The sequence below is a fragment of the Hemicordylus capensis genome, chromosome 1 (genome assembly GCF_027244095.1).
Source record: "Hemicordylus capensis ecotype Gifberg chromosome 1, rHemCap1.1.pri, whole genome shotgun sequence".
Lineage (NCBI taxonomy): Eukaryota > Metazoa > Chordata > Lepidosauria > Squamata > Cordylidae > Hemicordylus > Hemicordylus capensis.
This window is the reverse complement of record NC_069657.1, coordinates 96144804-96168922: the sequence shown is the minus strand read 5'-3', so window position 1 is coordinate 96168922 and position 24119 is coordinate 96144804. Positions and strand designations below refer to the sequence as shown.

The 24119-nt window shown below is 40.9% G+C and overlaps 1 protein-coding gene across 7 annotated transcripts in view; it reads left to right on the top strand.

The window, feature by feature from the left end:
- CD44 (CD44 molecule (Indian blood group)) overlaps positions 1-24119 on the top strand; it is a 100755-nt gene that overhangs the window by 39037 nt on the left and 37599 nt on the right. For all 7 annotated transcript variants that reach the window (XM_053281988.1, XM_053281968.1, XM_053281957.1 and 4 more), the window contains exons 2-6: positions 3378-3543; positions 14506-14642; positions 16282-16353; positions 17861-18031; positions 18843-18965. In XM_053281988.1, the coding sequence (XP_053137963.1) occupies positions 3378-3543; positions 14506-14642; positions 16282-16353; positions 17861-18031; positions 18843-18965 (669 nt within the window). The remainder of the gene's footprint in view (positions 1-3377; positions 3544-14505; positions 14643-16281; positions 16354-17860; positions 18032-18842; positions 18966-24119) is intronic.

Here is a 24119-nt window from a genome sequence, read left to right as displayed (position 1 = left end):
CTGCTTGCTTTAGCTGGGCAGCTGGGATGACCTTCCCGCTTTGGGAGGTATACTCCCTACTGGGAGTATACCTCCTGGCATACTTCACTCATCCCTCCCAGGAACACCCCCCCCCGCCACACTGAGGACGCATAGCAGGACTTGAGGGGAGGGGAGCCCTGAATACAACATGTTAAACCCTTAAACTGGTGGTTGGTTTGGGGTTTTTTTTTTTTTTTGGAGATATATATATTCTTGTGACTTTCATCTTTCCCCCTTATTAACATTTTGCCCCATCCATCTGCTTTTGAAACCTGAAATGGCATTCCTATTCAAAAATAAATTGAATGTGGTTGTAGTTTGGGGGTAGAATTTGACTCCAAACTTAATCCAGTGCACTGCTGCCTCTGAACTGAGTCTGCACAGCACAGACTCAGTTAGCTAGAATAATTTCTCAGATAGAGAGTGATTGCACTACTGGTCCAAAACGAAATGGGAGTGTTTGTTTATTCCAAGCTGAATCAAGCATTTTCCTTTTGGAAAACTACAAGTGGTAAAAGATTCAGTCCAAACCCTCTTTCTAACTTGTCTAAGCAGTGGTTGGATTATGCCCATAGGCAAAGTCTTTCAGGCTACAAATCCTTTCCTCTTTCAGAACCACTTACAACGTATACATGTTAACTCTGAAGTAACTTTGGGTGAGCTCACTGGCTTTCTTATGGAAACTCCTATTAAATTTCCATAGGAAATATAATTTGAAATGAACTGTTACAAATTAGGAATTGCAATGCAAATATGTAGGAATTATTTGAAATAGAGAGATGGAGACCAGAATTAGAATGTAATTTATGTAAATATTCTGGAGTAGGCATTAATTGGCCCCTCGACACTTGATACATGCAGAACTACCATAGCTCTTGCACTGTTCCAAAGGATATATGCGTGCTTTTTCATGCCCTAGGTCTGTCATGACAGATGGATTGCAATTACCTTTTCTCTAGATGAAGGGTGCGGTTGGATCTAGGTTAATGAATATGGTTTGGAGGTCTTTCCTTCTTTGCCTCTCTTTCTTACTTATATTCCTTATATAGCTTCCTTATATTGCCAAGGAATGTGTTTGTCATACAAAGCTGATGTTTTATTGTGGTTCAACTCTTGGTGTTCTTGGGGGTCTTTATTCACATTCACAGTCTTTATTCACATTCACTTCCAGAGCTTGCCAGTCTATGACATGGATTATTCCCTGACATGTTTTTTCTCTAGAAGAGTGATCTTCACTATTTTTCAAGTAGGAGCCACTTGACAAAATACATGTTTAGATGTGAGAGCTGTTTCTTACCATGCTGACCTCTGCACAATGCTGAGCTTTTCTGAGTGCTGGGGAGGAGCGAGGGGTTGGCTTTAAAGAAAATGGGGCCTTCTCAGGTCCAAGCGCCATTTTGGAAGGTGCACACAGAACACTGGGAAGTGTAGTTCTTCCTAGCACTTTTCTAGGAAAAGTGTTAGGAAGCACTGCACTTCCATGTGTTCTGTGCACACCTTCCAAGATGATGCTGAGGCTTGAGTAGGCCCCATTTTCCTTAAGTCTCTCCCAGTGTGGGGGAAAATGCAGCAAAGCACTGTGGGAACAGTCACCTCCATGTAATGCCATGTGGGCTGTGTTGAGTATTCAGCTTTGGCCAAAGCCTTGCACAGCCCCAGTAAACAATTAGTAAGAGAGCCACACTTAGGGTCAATGGGAGCCATCATTGGCTCCTGAGCCATACAATGAAGAACTCTGCTCTAGAGGAAGGACCATTGTTCAGTAGTATATAAATATATACTAGTATAAGTATATACTATGGTATTTAAATATTTGTAGTAGTAGTAGTACAAATGTATTTGGAGTAGTAGTTTCAAATGTTCTGCAGTTCTGCCCAGAGTATGACAAAGAAGTAGAATGATGGGAGGCAATGCCTTGTTTACATATGAAAAATTGGGTTTGGGGTGTTTTTTTGGTGGTGTGGGGTGGGAGAGGCTTTATTTGAGGTTGCCACATTTTTACATTTTTGGTTCCTATACTGTTAACAACAGCCATTTCATCTGCAGATATCAGTGGTGGTGATCTTCATGCTGACTTCTGCAGATGAGGTTGTGGTTAATGGTCACGTGATGTGAGGTCTGGGTTTTCCCTCTCTCTTGGTTTCCTCTGCCTCTTTATAATATCACGCTACTATGGCAGCTGCTTCCTATTCTCTTTCTTGTATGAGTTTGGAGCTGGATGCCTATAATGACCTTCCACTAGAACAAAGATGTACTTAGTGCTCAGGGATGACTTTGAATAGGAATACTGGGGATGTTATAGATAATATAATAGGCATGTATGAAGTGGTGCTGGCACGATCTTGAATCCTGTTCTTTCATAGTGGGAGGGATGTAATCCTATAAACAGTGGTACAGGATGCTGCAGAGATGGTGGAAGGAAAGGAAGAGAGAGAAAGAGACACAAAAACCTCTACTGTGATTTTGCACCTCTGAAATGCTCCTTCCCACACGTTCTTTAACTTAAAGGGACATATACCAAGGTTATACATGTAGGCTAATGACAAATATTAAAATGAATGTTAGGTCAGGTTTTTTAAAATCTGTCTCCCTCTTCCTTCCACTATGATTGGTTTATGCCACTCACAGTCTGAAGGGAAATACTTTAAAATGTCAGTTAAAGGAATTATCCACAAATGTAGCACACATCTGAAAACCTGAAATAATGAATATTCTTCAGTGGCTGTGGTCATGATCTGGCCTCCAATGAAACAGAAATATAGTTTTGTGCATCCCTTTCTGGAAAAGGTCATTGTTGTTTCGGAAGTCGAAAAATAAGTTTGACAAGAAATTGCCACCTGCTCCCATGTTGGCATCTAAGCATGATGGCAACAGAATGACTTGGGTTCTGCTTGGAGAAGGCGTAACTTTTGCAAATTCCACTCCCATTTTTAAGCAGTGAGCTTTTCATGCTCTAAATACATACAATCCAGTTTGTTATTTTCAGAACTGATATATTGTTCTAATCCAAAAAGAAGAAAACATTTAGCTTTCCTCACCCTGTGATGTACATTCTGTTTGGCTAGTTTTCAAAGATGTACTTTCTACTAAAGCCATTGCTCAGATAACAGTTCCAATGCTCTTTTGTGCAATGAAGCCCATGGATATTCTTTGAATTCATTTTAGAATTTACCTTTATTTTAAAACAAGGGCCTTCTAATTTTTGCAGATGCAAAGATATGTTTCAACAATGTAATGTCAACATCTTTCTTTATTGTCCTTGGTGCCAAATTGCCTCTCCCTGGTGAAATGAAAATTTTATTTATTAAATATTGGAACAGCAGGTTTTAATATGTAATTTCCCCCCCTATGAACAGCTCTGAATATAAGCTGCAGAATTGCGGGTGTGTTCCATGTTGAGAAAAATCATCGCTACAGCCTCACGAGAGAAGATGCCATTGAACTCTGCAAATCCCTCAACAGCACCCTTCCAACTTGGGAACAGATAGAAAAAGCTTACAACCTTGGTTTTGAAACATGCAGGTAGGAAATCTTTAGGAATTCCAGGGTGGATGCAGATGCTTTTCCAAAGTGAACTGGGTGCTGTATTTTTCAGTTGCAGAGTGAGCTCTGCTTTTTCCTCTACAGCCATACAGCCCATAGACTGAAAGTGCCCCCTAAGGTTTGGGCAGGGTGTTCACTTCAATCATTCATTCATTCATTCATTTACCTATCTCAAGCACGGGGCATCTTTATCCACTTCCATGTTTGTTCAGCATTTCTTTCTTTTCTTTTTAAAAATTCAGTGTTTGTTTAAACAATTGAAATTTACCCTGCTAGAGTAGAGGTAAGGAAGTGGCTTCCTGATTGAGGGCTAACAAAGCAAGACTGCTTAGCATGGTGCTGAGAAAGGGAAAGAGATTTGCTTCTTTACTCCATATGAGCAGTCCAGCAAACACTATGTGAATCCAGTTTCTGTTCTAAATTTGAAAAAACAGGTGCTCCTCAAGCCTAATCCTCAGTGGGAAGCTATAGGATGTGCGGTCACTCACTGCTGAAAGGATGTACATCTGTTCCAACTGTGCTGTTTCTGTCACACTGCTTCTCTAATCTTCCAATCTAAGCCATAAATAAATATCAAATAGTGTCAGTCATGAGAGAATGATGTAGACCATCACACACATCACTGTCTAAGGATTTGTGATCTGTCAACAGGCAATCATAAGGCTCCTTGCCCAATTGAGTACTCTAAGCTCATGCTGCCAAACCTGGCAGTGATAGCAAGATTGTTGCTAGCTCTTAAAAAGATCCAAGGATTCCACCTATTTTATTTTATCCCAGACATCTTCCCACTTGTACTGGTTATAGATAGACAGCACAAACGTTCCCTCTACTTTTTCTCATATGTCTTCATTATGAGCTTGGCAAATGGCAATGGCCATTTGTGACACACCCACACCAGCCATTCTCCAGCAGATATGTCAGGATTGTGTGCCTTCCCACATGTCTCCAGGGATTTCTATTTTCATGCCCCAAGACCCCGTTCCCTATCCCGTGCATGAGTGGTGACGTATGGTTGTGTTGGATTAGACATCTAGGAATCGACTAGACTGGTTTAGGATTTGCCTTTTTGGTTTTTTGGTAATTTTGATCTATTTTTGTACCAGTTGGCAGGGGAAGAGGGGCCCAGCTCTTTCCCTGTGGCAAAAGCATGCTCAGTCCCAGCCAAATGTCATGAGCAGAACTGTTCATCTAGAGCAGGATTTGGAGCAAGGAGATGGAAGAAGGTGGGGCTCCAAGAGGCAGCCAGCGAGAAACGCAACCGCCCTAGAACGGGCACATTTCTGGGCTACTCTGAGCTGACCTCTCTCTGGTGGTGGGAGGAGCTAGCACATGAAACCCAGGTTTATACCAATGACAGAATTTGGATGATATAATGCTGCCCTTTAACCTTGGATTTCAGCAGTGAAACTCACTACAAACCAAGCATTCAGATTCAGGTTTGGGAGCAACGACGGAGCCGTGGTTGGGTGATGAAATCGTGGCTTCGCTCTATCAGACGATCACAAACTTGCACCTCTGAAACATTTATTTTATCATATTTTAATACCACCTGATATGTACTTCTCTAGGCAGTGTACAAAATTTAAAACAATATTTAAAAATCAGCACAGATTAAAATACATGGAACAATTAAAACAGTAGCATAAAACAATTTTTAAAACAAATCATTAAAATTAATTCTAATTAAATGCCTGTGAGAACAGATGAGTCTTTGAGGGTCTTCTTGAAAACAAACAGAGAAGGAAATGCTCTTATTTCAGCAGGGAGCCTATTCCAAAGTCCCAGGGCAGCCTCAGAAAAAGTCTGGTCCCAGTTCGCCACCAAATGAGCCGGTGGCAACCGTAACTGGACCTCTCCAGAAGGTCATAACAGGCAGCAGGGTTCATGCCAAATGAGATGCTCTCTTAAATACCCTGGACCTAAGCCATTAAGGGCTTTATAGGCAATAACCAGCACTTTGTATTTCACCCAGAAACATATCGGCAGCCAGTGCAATTTTCTTAAAACCAGTGTTATGTGGTCCCTTTGAGTTGTCCCAAAGACCAGTCTGACTGCTGCATTCTGTACCAATTGTAGTTTCCAGACTACATACAAAAGCAGCCCCACAAAGAGCGCATATGTACCACTGTTTTAAGGTCATTCGCCTCTAGAAATGGACGTAGCTGATGTGTCAGCCAAAGCTGATTAAAAATGCTCCTGGCCACCGCCTCAACCTGAGAAACGAGGGAGAGCTTTGATTCCAGGAGCACTCCCCACTACGTACCTGATCTTTCAAGGGGAGTGTAACCCCATCCAGAACAGGCAGATCTAATCCACTGGGTCCTGTCCCCTCACAGTCAGTACCTCTGACTTACTTGGATTCAACTTCAGTTTGTTATCCCTCATCCAGTCCATTACTGCCTCCAGGCAGGCATTTAGGGAAGATAAGTTATTTCCTGATGAGGTCAGCATGGAGAAGTAGATCTGGGTGTCATCAGCCTATTGATAACACCCAGCACCAAACCTCCTGATGAGCTGTCCCAGCAGTTTCATGTAGATGTTAAAGAGCATTGGAGACAGTATGGAGCCTTGTGGAACTCCACACTTCAGTTCTTGCTTAGTAGAACAACAGTCTTTAAGTGACACCATCTGGAATCTGCCAGAGAGGTAGGAGCGGAACCACTGAAAAACAGTGCCACCCAATCCCACCTCCCTCAGTTGATTCAGAAGGATACCATGGTCGACGGTACTGAAAGCCGCAGAGGGCTCCAAAAGGATCAGCAGAGTCACACTCCCTCGGTCGGCCAACCAAGGCTGTCTCAACCCCATAGCCCACATGAAAGCCAGTTTGAAATGGGTCTAGATAATTGGCATCATCCAAATTTTCCTGGAGCTGATAGGCCACCACCCACTCAATCACCTTGCCAAACCATGGAAAATTAGAAACAGGTCTGTAATTAGCTACCTCTGAGAGATCCAGTGTAGCTTTCTTCAAAAGTGGTCTAATAATATCCTCCTTAAGACCTTTTCTCCCTCAGAAAAGCATTTATAATATTTACTAGTCCCTCCCTGATAATATGACTATTAGATGAGATAAACCAATTTGGGCAATGGTCAAGAGAACAGGTTGTAGGATGTACAGTCTGAAGCAGCTTGTCCGCTTCCTCAGGAGTCACAAACTGAAAATGATCCCATCTAACCCAATAAGCTGCTGGACACCTTCACAATAGACTCTGCAGTAACTGTGGAATCCAGCTCGGTCCGAATTTTTACCTCTAGTTTGGTATTATGTCCAAATGGGCCCTCAGAAATAGACATAAAGAGAAGTGAATTGTAGGTCCCCCTGCTAAATAAAGGGAATCACCATGTTAAAAGATGGCTCTTTGCCCAGTTAGCAGGGGTAAATAGACCCCTCAGTTTCTTGGTGTGAGGGCAGGATTGGTGGGGGGGAGGGAAGAAGGGATCAAGGATTAGTAAGTGACTTTGCACTCTGAAGTAAGGGAAAGTAAGGGAACAATGGATTATTTTTTTAGAACAACGTCTGTTCTCTTTGTGTACCTGATCCTATGCACATTTACAGTAAGTCTCATTCTGTGGGTTTATTCTCACTTCACATGAGACTAGCTGTGGCTCTTTAAAAAAGATGCTATAGTTCAGAAAGATAGATTTAAGATATAGCCTGAAGGTTTTTACATACTATTAATCTTTTTTTAAATCACATTACAATCCCATGAACACTAAAGACAGTTTTAAAAAATGAACTAGTTAGTAGGCATGTACTTGCTTCTATGCAAATTTACTCAAAAGAGAGTCCTAACTCTCTCTCTCATATGCATAGAGCCAGATGCTTTCCTACCCTCAGGAAAGTTTAATTATCGGCATGAGACAGAGACTTAAATTGAGGAACTGGAGATCTTTGTTGGTTGGTTCTGGGAAAGGCAAGCCTGTCTTCCTTCCCTGGCCTGGCTCAGAGCTGGGCAGGAGGCATGGGTGACAAATTAAAAGGTTTGCGAGCTCAGGCTGGGTGGAGTCAGTTAAGTGGAGAACAAAGGACTTCACCAAATCCAAACAGACAAATGAGTGAGAAGGAGAGCAGGTTATAATTGCCCTGCATTCCCTGCAGAGTTCCCTTTTCTGCTCATCCCTTCTCCTTCTCCCAAGGCAGAATGTGCTCCATGCTCTGCATGCTGCCGCTGGCTCCCCAGCTACCTCTGCTCACTTCAGGAAGAGGAAGCAGAAGAAAGCAGAGGAGCGTTCTGGTCATCTCCCCAGCACTCACTTCTCTTTCATTTTGGGTTGCCGGCAGCAGCAGTGGAAGCATGGAGGCATGTGTGCGTATAAGAGAAATGGGGAGGGGAGGCAGTATGGACCAGTGGGGTAAAGAGTGTGGTGCAGTGGCAGGCAGCCATGGTGGATGCTCCACATTAATGAATCCAGGGGGGAAACTGCTCCCTTTGTGCACACCCCCCACCACAGATGCCCATGACTGGTGATGCAACTGGAACAAACCCTCAAAGTGGGGTGTGACTCTCTTACAGTCATAAGCCACCGCTGAACTTCTATGTGTTCAAAGCATTTCTCATACTTTTATTATGAAACAAGCTTGTGACATAATCTTGTCATCATGCAGGTAGGGAGACTGAGAAAATACTAGTTGCCTGCCTTAGGCCATGGTGAGATATGAGCCAGAAACTTCCCAGCTTACACTCTTAGTCATGTTGTCAGTCACTACAGTTTTCCAAATCTCCTCACTGGCACCACAGATAAGTACAATAAATATTTACTATGCTTCCTGCCCACCTACATAGACATACATACCACAAGGCAGCTTAGTACTGGTACGACAACTTCCTTGTTAGGAAGGAATTGTTCCTTGCCTTGAGCATCAGCATGGCAGCAAAAAAGCAGTCTAAAATTTCCACATGCCTAGGTAAATTGACATATGAAATAAGCTGTAGGCTTTTTTCCTCTGAATGTATATGTGAGCACACCCTAGTAAGTAAGACTTCTAATGAGCCACCTAAGTTATTGACAAAATCTCTTGTTCACATTCTAATATTCTAATTACATTCTAATTAATGAATCTTACCCCCCCCCCCCCGCTAATCTCTCAGAAAAATTGAACTGGTTTCACTTCTCAATCTTCAGAATATGTGGATTTTCCTTATGGTTCATAGTCTATGCAAACTGGTATGACAAGGCTTTCAATACAGTAGGAGTAAAAACAGTTCATTGGTATGGAAAGTAATTAGTTTAATGAGTATAGAAAGTAATTATATTAGCTAGTTACTGTCAGTGTGATTCATCTGAAAATATTTAACTTTGTACACCATAAATGTCAATCACAGTTATCATTAGTTGCATAGTCTCCAGAAGGCATTCTCAAAAGGTCTATTACAGACCCATTTGCCCTTATGACCAGCTGAAGGGTCATCTTTCAGGTTTTTAAAAATTAATTAATGGGATATGCAGAATTATGGCAGAAAGAACATGGAGCCATATCAGAAAATATTAGGCTAAAATGTCAGTTCATGAAGTTATGAAAATATCTCTTCAGCCAATAATTAGTACAATTTTAAAAATAAAAAATAGAGGAAATAAACTAACCAATTTCTCTTTATTTATAGCCCACCCTACCCCAGGGGATCAGGAAAGGTTATTGCAATTATTTATACGGCAGATATTGAGGGCAGCCTTCCAGTAACAAGGGAAGTTACTGATTAACCCAGTAGGCATTTTTGCTATCTTTAATGCTTACTAATATCTGAACAGATCATGTGTCATCCAAGTCACATTCTAATACAGAAAGGATGTATCAGAGCTTCAGATATGTTAAGGAAAAAAAGATGACAGATACATAATTCTCACAGTGGAGGGCTGAATTTCTACTTTTAGTTCTACTTTATGTAAGGGTTTTTAAAATTATTGTGGTGCCTAGGGTTTTTACAGAACATTAATTTGAGACTGTTGCATTCAGATCAGTAGTTTTACCTTGAGTTCTTTTGTAAATGCCAAGGTAAGGGCTGAGGGCCCCTTTCAGGCATGCTTTGGTCCTTTTTGGCTTTCAGAGAGCCAGTGTGCCCTTTTTCTTCATACTGCATATACGATTATTTCTCCTATGTATTGCTATCTACACCCATACCCAGAAAGGTTAGGAACGACATAAAAGTGCCATACATAGAAGCTATTCACACGTGTGTGCAAAACCAGGCTAAGGGAGCCCGGCCTGGTTTTCCACATATTTGTAAACCGCCAGGATCGGCTCTGATCCCAGCAGCTACATGGCGGCAAACCAGCCTAACTGGCCTCCCTCTAAAATGAAGTTAAGAAAGCGAGCACCCTTAACCATTTTTTAAATTGTGTGTCAGCTACAGATGCTTGCAGCTGCAGCTAGCACACTGTTGGGGGGGGAAAGGGGGGATCCCAATGATGCACTGTGCACTCATGCAGTGCATTATTGAAACTCCAAGGGGCGGGGCAACATGCAGTGGTGCTGGCACACCAACTTCTGGAGCGGCAGAGGAAGCTGCCGCTCATCTGGGTGGGCAATTGGCCCGCCCAGGGACAGACAGGAGATTGTCTGCAGGGAAGGTAGGTTAAACTTGCCTTTCCTGCAGACTGCCCCGGAGCTCTTCTCACTGATTGTGAGAAGAGCTCCATAGGCTACATCTGAAAACCTGCACACTGGGGATAGTGCAAGTCTTCCAAATTATTGTTTTAGCAATAAAAATTGTTGGTGAAGATAAATATCCTAAATGAAAAATCTTACAATTTTCCAGTTGACAGAAGAGAAGTCGGGAACTAGTGTGGATTTGTGGCATCACTGTTAATGCAGCTCAGAGATATCAATCACTCATGTGATCAGGATTTTTGTGAAGGTTGGTTGTAGTCAGATCTGACAGTGGGCCAATTGGGACCAATACCTTCCCCACAAACATGAAGAAGGAGGTGCACACCAAGAGTATGCCCATCGGGACGTCCTCCACAGACGTCACAACACCTTCCACAGATGTCCTGACACAACTCTTAATCATGTGGGGGCTATTTTTCTGAATGACCCCTAAACACATTCTCCTTGTTTAAACAAATATTTATAGTGCATGTTTAGGGGCCATTCAAATGAATGGTTCCCACACATGATTAAGGGATGCATCAGGAGGGTGTTGGAATGTCCATGGGGGACATATCAGTGGATGTGTTCATGGCACCCCACATGATTAAGAGTTGTGTTAGGACATCTTGCACATTCTTCACTTGTGCAAGGCCAGTACCATTTCAATTGGCTCTATATAATAATAGTATCAATTACATAATGAGTTCTGAGATAATTTAGATGAGTGAAGAGCTCCTAAATACAGGCAAACCTTGCCATTCGCAGGCCCGACATCTGCAGTTCCATGTATCCACAGTAAGGAAATTGACATCCAACTTCGGCATATGAAGCGGGGTGCGGGGGAAAGGTTTTTTTTTTTAAAAAAGGTTAATTTCCTCATATTCACGGTTTCATGGGGGCCGGAAATGACTTCTGAAGTAATTTCCAGCCACCATTAAAAGGAAAGGAGCTATTTTGTGTGTCATTCATTCATTTTTAAAAATTATTCCATGAAAATGGTGGATTTTGGTCTTTGAAGGGGGGCATTGCGGGACAGCTGCAGCTGCATTGCTGGACAGCTGCAAAGCACCTGAGAGAGGGTGCCAAATGCAGTCTCCGTACTTTGTTTCTCTCCAGTTTGCATGGTTTATTCTCATGTGAAGATGAACACATTTTGTGAAATGCAAGATTTCTGTCTGTCTATCCATGCAAACTAGGTTTTTGTGCAGTTGGGCCTATGGAGCATAGTAAGAAAGTAAGTTGATTATTAAAAAGAAGTAGAGGGGGGAAAGAAAAGAGAAAAGAACAGAAAATAAAGATGAATAATGTTGTCTTTAAATCTTCCCAACATAAGAACAAACAAACAACCCTGCTGGATCAGGCCCAAGTCCCATCCAGTCCAGCATCCTGTTTCACACAGTGGCCCACCAGATGCCTCTGAGAAGCCCACAGGCAAGAGGTGTTGCTCCCCTGCATCTGGAATTTAGAAACATCTTGCCTCTGAGACTGCAGATGGTCTATAGCCTCCAAACTAATACTCATTGATAAACCGGCCCTCCATGCTAGGGATTATTAGGAAGGGGTTTGAAAATAAAAATGCTAATATTATGATGCCATTATACAGATCTCTGGTGTGGCTACATTTGGAGTACTGTGTGCAGTTCTGGTAACCATATCTTAAGAAGGACATTGTAGAACTGGAAAAGGTGCAGAAGAGGGCAACCAAGATGATCAGGGGCTTGGGGCACCTTCTTTATGAGGCTACAGCATCTGGGGCCTTTTAGTTTGGAAAAGAGGGGGCTACGGGGGAACATGATAGAGGTGTATAAAATTATGTAGATAGAGTGGACATAGAGAAATTTTTCTTCCTCTCTCACAATATTAGAACCAGGGATCATCCCAAGAAACGCAACGCCAGGAAACCTAGGACCAAGAAAGAGAAGTTCCTTTTCACACAGCACACAATTAATCTATGGAGTTTTCTGCCATGGGATGTGGTGATGGCCACTAGCTTGGATGGCTTTAAAGGCAGCATAGACAAATTCCTGGAGGACAGGTCTATCAGTGGCTAGTAGTCTTCATGGCTATAGGCCACCTCCAGCCTCCAAGGCAAGATGCCTCTAAATACTAGTCGCGGGGCAGCAACAGCAGAAGAGAGAGCATGCCCTCATCTCTTGCCTGTGGGATTCTCGGAGGCATCTGGTTGGCCACTGTGTGTAACAGGATGCTGGACTAGATAAGTCTTCAGCCTGATCCAGCAGGGCTGTTCTTATGGAAACTAAGTAATCTCTTACTTCATGTCAGCTAAGTATCTCTTGTCCTACCCATGATGAACATTTAATATTGTGAAGTCATGTTGTGATGTGAACCAGTAAACATGAATCATGGGTGGAATATAAGTAAGAGCCAGAAGTCTGAAAAAGAAGCTGAGTCTTCATAGTGGCTGTGCCTGAAATCTCTGCCTGATCAGTAGTTATTTTGTAAAATGTGTGGGAGAAGACAGGAAGACAACATTCTCCGGAAAGGAGATTTAAGGAAAACCAGTAAATCTAAAGGAAGTAGACATTTGATATTGGATTGCAAAATAGTCATATAATTTTATACCACAAATCACATTGAAACATCGGCCTGTTATTTATGAGGTTCTGTATATGCTGCTCCCCACAGAAAATAACAAGGGGGACATTAAATATTTCAGCGAGCATTCCACTGGTAAATTATTGCTACATTTCACCATTTTATTAAAACTTTGCAAGTTTTAAGCAAGTTTTAAGAGAGTGGTCTGTTTTTCATCATCCCTGCATGTGCAACTTAATCTCTGCCCCTTCATAACTGTGCTCTGGCATTCTTATTTGCAGCAGTGTTGTGCATGTTATGCTGATAAGTAGGGGAAATGCAGGGAGTGTATTCATGCTCTCACAGAATTGAAAGAATTATCTAGTACAACCTTTGCAAGAATATGAGTGTGTCCACCATATGCGCCCCCCGCCCCACATTCAATTTTTGCAATGCGGCACAGTATAGCCTAAATAGTGAATGTCTCAAACTAGTAGGCCAGAGCAATTGGATCAATGGAAAATGTCTATTCTAAATCCAGTGATCACTTAAAGTAAGAGCAATTCTCTGTTGAATTTTAAAAATTGTTACATAAAGTGAACATATGAGGCTGCTTTAAATTTAATCATTTAATTAGATACTCCAGGACTAAGTATCTACGCTGAATAGCAGAAGCTCTTCAGGGTTTCAAAGACTTTCCTGTGACCTGAGATTCCTTTAAATGGAAATACATACAAGCTATTGAACCTGGAGGCTATATGTATGGAGATTCTCTATCACTGAGCAATAGTTTGTTCCTTATGCTACAGTGACCACCCTACTTTTTAAACAAGTTGTTCTGGTAAGAACTAATCTACCTAGGCTCCCTAGGTTCTAATCTACCTAGGCTCTACCTAGGCTCCCAATGGCATCTGGTGGGCCACTGTGCGAAACAGGATGCTGGACTAGATGGGCCTTGGGCCTGATCCAGCAGGGCTGTTCTTATGTACCTACTTTCCTTTCACTGTAATCTTAATTGATAATTACCATCCTCACAAGTTAGCCCACTTCAGCCTCTGCCATCTTGCATAGGGTGGATGACATCATTACAAACTACACCCTTGATCCATCCCTATGTGTCCCTACACCTTTAGAAAATTTTGTTCAAATCAGTTAGGAGGTTCACAAGTTAGCCCACTTGCATCTCAGACGTTCACATGCCTACCATCTTGAATTAGGGTGGATGACATCATTACAAACTATGCCATTGAGGTGTCCTACATTGAGGTGTCCTACATTGAGGAACACCTACAACCAGTGTTTCCTGTAAGAGGGATTCCCAGAAGTTGTTGACTACAATTCCCAGAATCTTTGGCCAAAGGTCATTGCAGCTAGGGATTTTTGGAGCTGGAAATCCCTGTTACAGGGAACACTGCCTACAACTGTACCCAGTTTAGTTCATATTGTTCCAGGCATTGCGAAGTTGATGCGGGGGCACCTACACACCTGGAGACACACACACACAATGCTAGGTGATCTCATAAGATTACTTTCTTGAAAGAAAATAGGCTAAAGTTCTATTTCTGTAGATCTAGTGGGATGCAGGGTGAAGTTACAATGGATAGAAATGGAAATGGAAAGATAAAATGGATATGGGGAAAAAGAGATATATATTTAAAAACCCAGAACCAACTCCATGGATTGAATTGGATTTAATCCACAGTGTGGAAAATCTGGTTTTTCTTAATTCTGTTAAGAACAAGGGTCTATGAGGTGTATGCTGGTTATATGCTTACATGCAATAATATAATTATGTCTTTCTCTGTCTCTTGTAGATATGGTTATATAGAAGACAAAATTGTAGTCCCTCGCCATACCCCACATCCTCTCTGTGCAGCAAATAACACTGGGATTTATACACTGACATCAAATAAAACCACTCTGTTTGATACATATTGCTTCAATTCATCAGGTATGTTTGGGCCTTTCCACAAAGGGCATATTTAATAGTCACACATGCAATGCATCATTTAGCCTGCTGAAATAAATTTCTGTATTACATTTTATGAAATGGAAGAAACGACATTGGAAGAGCTAGCAGAATCCTGCTCAACTGGAGCAGGAACCCAGAGAGTCCCAAGACAGAATTACTTGTGTTGCCTCCCCAATAGGGGCAATCTGTCCAAATAAGTTTGTATGTAGCTGACGGTCAATCAGAGGGCACAGCCCCAAGCATGTTAAATTTCCATATGATGCTGCCTTAAAAACCAGATTTATTGTGCTCCTAGGATAGTTAGGACATAGAAACTGCTTGCAAAAGACAAAAGGGATGCAGATTCTGGCTTCATACAATTTTTAGCCTAACCGTTAGTTATTTTTTCATGATTTATGTGCTTTATGCTTTAATGACAGATTTAGCCCTTTTTAAAAAACAAAACAAAACTCAGTAATTCCTTAGTATTAAATACAACATATATGCTAATTCCAAATTCTGTTTCTATACAAATTACATAACACATAGTGTTGTTTTGGGAATGGATGAATTCTGAATTGAAAATACTACAAAATATGTTTGGTGAAATATTTGATATGTATTCTTTAAAAAGACTGACATCCACAATAATAGTTGTTGCCAGAATACTAGCTACCAAGGACCCATGCAGAAATAACACCAAATGGTGCTTTCTGTAGGATAGGAATTTACCCTAACTGATCAGTAGGAAATCTACAGAAAAGAGGACTAGATTGGAACTAGGGATGTGCCGAAAAGAGATTTGGCTTCTGAATCGCCGCTTCCACAGCCCCTTAACAAGGAAGAGAGCTGGTCCACACCTTCTCCTTGCTCACTCACTGCCATTGCCATAATCCCGGTTTATCTTTTCATACTGGCAGAGTGAGTCTCTGCTGCCCCTGTGTGTGTTGCCATGCATGGCAGCCATTTGCGTGCTGGCATCATGTGCAGGGGTAGCTGGGAGACACCCCGCTGGAATGTGAAGATATTCGGGAGGAGCACCAGGATTAGAGCAATGGTGGTGAGCATAGGACGAGCAGGTATGGATCTGTTCTTCTCCTTGTTAAAGCAGCTGTAGAAGGCCTAGTTCTTAAAAGGACTGTGCCGGTGATTCGGAAGCCGAATCGTGTTTCGGCACATCCCTAATACACATTATAATGGTAGTATAACAATTAGAAATACTGCAAAGCTCTCTTCTTGTTTGGAATTAATTTTTCATGTGCTTGGTGTATAATGTGCCAACATTGTGTGAATAATGTTAATTTTAATATATAAGGATAAGTGGAACTCAAGAAAATTCTCAGGCATTTTTTAATAGCTTGACTCAGAGTTATGGCAATCAGGACAAAATTGGACCCCCATTTGCACCCCCATTTGTACCTCCAGTGACTGTTGCTAGTGTCTATCCAATATTTCTTTTTCGCTTGTGAACCCTTTGGGGACGGGGAGCCATCTTGTTTGTTGTTTCACTATGTAAACCACTTTAGAAACTTTTGTTGAAAAGTGGTATATAAGTATTTGTTGTTGTTGTTGTTTTATTTTGTTGGGTTTTTTGCAGATACTTTCCAGATAATATTTAGTTTTGTTCCCACCTTTTTAGAAACAAGAGAAAAAGTTTGTGAGCCAGTGATAAGCCTGTATTCTCCTTGGCCGAATAACCAAAGCATCATAGGTATGAACTGAACTTCACACGTTTTATGTTGCCTGCTTTTTACATTGCATATAAGATTTTGGCAAATTTGTAGTGTGTCATCCAAGAATGTATTTAAAATTCTGTATACATTGTAACTTAGAATAATTTCTAGATTAGTAAAACCTACTACAATTTGATGGTATAAATATCTGCCTAATTTAAAACTACTATTTACTGCTATCATTAAGTTTTGAGTTTACTGAAAAACATCAATATTGTTATTTAACGAAATTAATATAACCTTGTGTTGAATTAATTGAAAACCTATGGCATGCCTTTGTCTCCTATCTTTGTTAGCTTCCACACCTTGCATGTTGAAAATTGTGGCTCAATGCAAGTCCATCCTTTTTTTAATGTGCAAAAAGAAAACCTGATCTTTGGATGACTTCAGATTTTTCACTTATTTGTTAAGTGCTGTGCACTTAAATGGTGCTACATAAATAAATAACTTCCACATCTTCCCATGGGGTTTAAGGTGCACATTCATATTCTATACATAACAAAAAGCACCAAGAAGAAGGAGCCTGAATGAATCTGTGGTTTTTTAATACTTGTTGCAACATGCAAGGCTCCTCTTAGGTGGAGCTGCAACACAATATGTATTGACATTGATAAAGCTCACAGTAATTAGGAGGCTGATAACACCATGGGTTTGATAGTCAGGAAACAGATTAGCAGGCTGATATTATGTAGGAGAAACACAAGAAATGTTTTCAAAAGACTGTCAAAGCTGTCTACGAAAACATAATGAAGAAAAAGAAGCAATAGTTCAAGTTGTAGCAAAGCACCCTGGATATTTCATAGCTAATAGAACAGAAAGAGTTGGAACAATTCTTTCTCTGTAGGTCCTCAAGTAGACATCTGTCATGGGTAATTTAATCCTAGCAAATTGTACCAAAAGCGGCGGGGGTGGCGGCGGCGGCGGCTGTGTGCCCCTTTGTGTCTGTTATAGCTCAGGGATGTATTGTCAATTTTGTATCCAAATCAAGTATTGCTGTTAAATCTGTACATGCAAATACTTCTCCACTGAGTTGTATGTTGGAAAGCACTTGGCATTTCAATTTGGGAGAACCCATTGTTGACGCAGTAAGTGCCAGAGTTCATAGGACAGAAAGGTTCTTACATGCACAGAGTGGCGTGGCAGAGTCCGTTTACTATAACCGTTGAACTCTAGCAAGCACCAGTGTCCCAATGTGTCCCATGATCATAGAAATTGTTGGGAAACTGTTTTTTGGAGGAGTCCCCCTGCTCACTGCTGCTGAGAAGCTCTTTCCTGCTGTGGAGTGGAGTTGGGAGCTCCGAGTGCTGCTGCGGGCAGAGATGAGTCCAGGGGCAAGGAAAGTGCAGGGATGGAGGAAGCCAGAAGCACAGCCTCTGACATGTGTGCTGCCTTAGAACCTGCATGATAGGTGCAGCTGATAGGTGGGTGGCATTTGTAATCCACCTTAGAACTATATAAAAACTGTTCATTTCCTCTTTCCAACAGACATTTTCAATGCTGATGGATCACGTTATATTGGGGGAAAGATATACACAGAACGGCCACCAGTTGTTACTGATGACGACAATATTGGGGGCAGTGGTTCTGCAAATGACAGTGGAACAACAGAACCCAGTATCTTCAGACCTGATTCTTCACATTATCCTCATCATCCAGGTATATCTGAGATTTATAGAATAACAATAATAACGTGAAAAGGTACTAACTGTCAATGAGGGCAGTTCTCTTGTGTGGTAATAACACAAAGTATTCTGCCTGTGTGCACACTTTAACTTATACAGCAGTCATGGGGAGCCCTGATCATAACTGGGACCATGGTGTGCAGGGAAGGAGATATTTGACCCCTTTTCCTTTGCATTGCAGTTCTGACAAAAATAGCCCCTCCCCAAGCTCCTATTAGTCCCAGTAGGGATGCTGGCTTTGCACTTCAGGGGAGGAGATTTTTGTTGGAATTATGGTGCAAGGGGAAGGTGTTAAATATCTGTGGTTTGATCCTCACTTGTAGGGAACACTTCAGTTTTCCCAGTGTCATGCATGGGAAACTAATGTAACAAACTAGGAAGATTTGAAGTAAGCCTGGCACTAGAAGTGAGGGTAAAAGGGAACGGAGAGGGAACATATATTTAACTACAGTTGGTTGGACGTTCTGAACTGGGCTATTGACTCTTCCTCAAGGTTCCTGAAAGACAGGGGGATTGGGGTTTATTGTCAAGAGGTAAAATATATGTATTGTATAGTCCTTTGTCTCCATGCACGTAATTTGAAAAGTATACATGTTCACTGATTACACATACACAAAGCTAACATTGTCCATAGTAAATGTCACATCTTGCCCCCCCCCACCCCCACAGTCTAATGAAAGACAGAAAGCTCTTCTAAGAATTCATAAAGAAAACATTTTGTGGGTGTTTGGGGTGATGCTTCAGCACATGAAAAGGCTGCAATTTATCCATCCATCATCATGCAGATGATGTTACCTCAATGTATGATGAAGAAGGTGACCACGATTCCACTCGTGCTCCAGGGACACACGATAAGGACTCTGGACAAGATGTTTCTGAAGACTCTCATTCCAAAACTACAGGAAAAGGTAAAAAATTGTATTAATGATGCCTTGCGTATACTTAGGTAAAGCTCCCCTATAACATCTGGCAGATATTACTTTTCTTTTTTACAATGCTTTTTTGCCTTCTACATTACCTTGTATTACAAATTGAATTTTGTAATAGCACATTGTATAGTACATTGAATTTGTTCCTGTGGCCAGGAACACACAGGAACAAATGCTCAATTTTCTCCCAAAGTCATACATTTTTAGAGTGGTTAGAAAGGAAGTGGCATCCAATAAAATAAAAATCAAATGTTGGGCTGGATGAACAATTGTGCATTAGCTCAAGGCTTATTATGGCATCATAACATCTGTAGGATCTACACATCAGGGAAACTGTGTGATCATGGGTCTGTGGTTCTATCTGATAATTAATGGGCCACTTCATAAAATACTTCATTCAACCAGCCACATGTGATATGGATGTATGCACTATGAGCACGAATGTCCTTCCCTCCCTTTCAATATACTGGGGCACCATTCATTAATTGTTTGAGGGTTGGTTTGTTTAAATGCCCCTCTGCATGTGATTTGATTAAATTGCCCCTCTACTAGTTAAATACTATTTGTAGCACATGTAGAGAAGCAGTTCAGATGAGCTGTCTCCCTGCAATTAGGGAAAGGTGTCATAGTGCACTGTGAGCTGAGGAAGGATGTGTGCTCATGTGATCAGGCTGGCAGATGAAGTATAGTCTAAACTGACCCAGTAATTATTAGGTAGAATTAAGGGTCAACATTGTGGTCCCATGGTCACACAGTTTCTCTGACGTGTAGATTCCACAAGCGGTATGACGCTGTAGTGAGCCTTGGACTGATGCACAATTGTTCCTGCTCAAACCCAGCATGTCATGTTATGTGTGACTGGCTGTAAGCATAACATGCCTGCCTCAAAAAGGGAGTAATGGATCTCATGACTGGGACATATACTCTGATCACATGTGATGATCTTCATATGGTGATAGTTGGCTGAACATGATGTACCTGGAATTCCCTTAGTTGAACAGTTCTAAAGGTTTACCTAGTCTTTTCTCTCTAGTCTTTTCTTAATGGTATGTTTTAATTGAATTTCATCTGTTCTAATCTGGTATGTGCTATTGTGTCAGATGTGCAGGTGTCAGCATGGAAAGAAGTAACAGAGATTTCAGAGAGCTTTCTTCATTTGTGAAAGAGATTTTCACTTTGATATATAGCATGGATTTAATGTGTTCATGAATATTAATGAAGGACAATGCTTAAAGGTCATACTATATATCATTTGATTCTGAATGGTATGTTGAAAGAATACTACTTGAGGTTCCCCCTTTTCCTGTGATGGGTACTACAGTGTCAAAAGTTTCTGTAAAACAAATATTATGTATGGCTAAATTGGCTATGTGTATGAACAGGAGCAAGTGTTGTTTTTTTAGTACCAGTTCACTTCTTGATGTCTCTGACTGTATTTTAGATTATGCTTTCATTTTGTGGATTTTCATGCAATAGTCTTTGAGTTTCATTCATTCATTCATTCGTTCGATTTCTATACCGCCCTTCCAAAAATGGCTCAGGGTGGTTTACACGGAGAAATAACAAACAAATAAGATGGAACCCTGTCCCTGAAGGGTTCACAATCTAAAAAGAAACATAAGATAAACACCAGCAACAGTCACTGGAGGTACTGTGCTGGGGGTGGACAGGGCCAGTTACTCTCCCCCTGCTAAATAAAGAGAATCACCATGTTAAAAGGTGCCTCTTTGCCAAGTTAGCAGGGGTTTCTTGACAAACATTTAACCAGAGCCAAGGAACTTTTGCTGTTTCTCTGAATCACCATTCTTCATACAAATTGTTACTAAGGTTTATATATCTCTTTTAATTGTAAATGTGGCCCTCATTACCTGTGGTCCTGGCACCTGCGGTTTTGCATATGTGTGGTTGGGTCATAGGGACCAATTTTTTTAATTCACTAGCCAAAAATAGAGTTATTTTTGCCTCTCTGTAATACTTGAATGGCTGAAAATAAGTTCTTATGTCATTTCCTGCTGCCATTTTGTAGCGCTGAGCCATTTTGCAGCTCTTCAAAATAAAAACCCTAAAAAGGAACAAAAATCAGAGGATCTGGAAGTTAGGGGGTATTGCTGGAGAGAACGGTACTGTGCTTATTGTGGCTATCCTCTGCTGTGTGTGTGAGAGAAAGATTTTCAGCACACTTCAGTGCGCTTAGGAACCTAACCCCACAATCCCCATAGGGTTCAGGATCCATCTGTGGTTTCGTTATCTACAGAAATTGACAGGAACAAAACCTCTCTGAATAACAAGGGCCACCTGTGCAGTCATGACGCATAAAAGTAGGCCAAAACTGTCATTTGACTTTTTCATTGATGTGTGTTTCAGGTTAGGTTTTTCATTGTTTAACTGGCACTGTGGCTTTCTTCATGGACCTCCTTAGTTGTTGCTTCTGGGCTTCCTTAGAAGAGTTGTGTCTTAGATAACCACATGTTAATGGAGGAGATTCCCTGTTATATCAATAGAAATGTATTTTTATGGTCTCTCAGACTAAAATACTAGATTTATCATTCATGTCCTGTTTCTTAAACTAGTGCTAATGTATGTTTTCCTGAAGTAACTGTGATATAATGTTAAGGAGAAGTTATAATTGACATCAGAATATCAAGTGGTGGTCACCTTCCTTTATTTGGTACATAATATGGAGGGATGCTTCACTACAGCCTTGCTCCTGAAGCAGGGGCAAGGCCTAAGTGTGCTGAAAGATGAGTTGCAATGTGTGAAATCTGTTTTCTTCTTTTCTAAGCATTTCTGTTATCCTCCATGCTGGAATTACTTGTCTTAGATACTTGCCTGCAGAAGTGAAGAAGTGGGTTCATAAAATCGTTGTACTCTAATTTGGGGTAGAAAGGTTGTGGTGGGTACATTATTAAAAATTGTCTATTGCTGCATGTGGCGTATACACTAGAATTCAGGACTGAACTGTAGTAAAATTTTAAGTGTTCAATGCAACTGAAAAATACATGATGTTTCCCTCTAACTGTGGCGTTTCTGTTGGGTTTCTTAAAATTTTCAGCCTTTTTTCCTTACTGTGGGTTTTACACCGATGTGGTCTTTCTGGCCAAAATTATATGACACTACATGCACAATTATATTTTGATAGCACACACAGAAAATTTGAATTATTGTTGCACATCTCATACACAACCAACTTAAGTAGGAAAAATCTTAAGTAATTTAAGACATATTCTTGTTTTGCCCCCACAGATCCGTGACAATAGTTGTAAACCCACTGGCCGACATGGTCAGTACCATAACACAGGCAACTCTGAGCCACTCACACTGCTATGGGTGTCTAAGGAATAACCAGAAATCTTGTGTTTTTGTGCAAGAGTGCATATACTTAAAATAGCCTGCTTAGAAACATTGTTTCTAAGGTAAGTAGCACTCCTGTAGTGTGGGCACTCTACGTTTTAAGTATTTGCTTTCATGCATCCGCAATTCCTTAGATGCCTGCAGCAGGGCTCAAAACCACTGCGTTATGCTGTGGAACATGTCGAGCACTGCCTCTTTGGAACATTTATCTGCAAGATCAGTTGAAAGCAAGTATAAAGCCACCCAGTAAATGAATTATAAGTGGTAGCCTGGACTTGTTCTTTAAACAAAGGCAATGTATATTATTTGAATGTTTGTGTAATTAAAGTTACTATAAATGGCAAATTGCTGCAGCTATCTCGTCTACAACCTTGCCTATGTTGTTATTGACTATGCTGTGTGTTATCACACTAGGACATCTGATCTGTCAAACAAATATCTCATTATTTCAAGTTGCTCTGTATGCTGAAACAGAAAACGGTCTTTTCTCCCTCTGAGTCTCTTCTGAATTTTGGTATACCTTTACTTCTCTGTGTGTTTGGGTACTGTGGTGGAATTCTCCTAATTAAAATTTGGCAAATGACTCTTTGCCAATTATCCAGATCTCAACTAAGCATTGAATGCATTCTGTAGCATTTATGCTTATTGTTATGTTTTCTTGCCAAACATTTCCTATACCATTCTCTTTCATACTGTTGCTTGCTGTACTTGATTAGATGCCCACAGATGAAACTGTAAGTTAAGGAGGAATCTTCAATTCATTGATATGATGGCTGTGTTGATGCTGCTTCTCAGGGAAGGAATGGCCCTGAAGTTTAGCTTAAGCATGCTTAATGCAAGAGTTTGTGTCCCAGGGCTGGTGGGTTTTTCAGAGAATCCTGTGATTTTTCACAGGACCCATTCAATGCCTTGTGCATGTTTGGGAGAACAAAGCTGCTCCCCAAACACTGCCATTCTTAGCAGTGAGGGCAGTGTGCTTGTAGATATTTGTTTGTTCTAAGGCATGCTAAAAATTTACTTAACCAATTTCTTAACCATCTTCACTATATTCTGTGGTGCTGGAATGGAAAGTTGTCAGTTCCATTGTCTTCTCAATAAGATCTTCCTCCTCTCCTTGAGTTTTCTCTCTCTTTGGATGGCTGCTGCTTTCATTATCGTTGAAAATGCTCTGCATCTTGCAATGATGGAAACAAATGGATAAGGAACGGGCCAATGATAGTGGGATTCTATTTCTCTGCACTGCTTGTTTGCAAGGAGAAGACCAAGAACCAGCATGGGACAGAAATAAAAGATTGTGGAAAATGTTCAGCAACTAACTCCCAAATTATCCTCACAGCAGAGAGAAAATCCTACTATGTGGAAAATTATGAGCACAGGATCACTGGATTCTTAGTCTATTAATCCACTTATGGATGAATAAACACATTTATTATACAAAAATACAGATCTTCACTATCATGGATTGTGAAGATCCATTAAGATTGTGAAGATTTTAGCTTTATATGGGAAGCAAGAAAATTCAACAGAAGAGCAAAAAAATCCTGGATCTGAAAAGGATCAGTTTAATGGGATGGATCAGCTTTCTCTTAGTAAACATAATTCATACCAGAGAGTTTCTGAAATGGCCTCATGGATGTTCACTGGATATTATTTTTGTAGATTTCCAAAATACATTAGCCTTTATTTTGCACAGACATTGTTCCTACATTCTTTTTGTCCTGCTTCATATATTTTCCTCATTTTGGAATATGGATGAGGCCATTCAAGAAAACAAGATGTGAC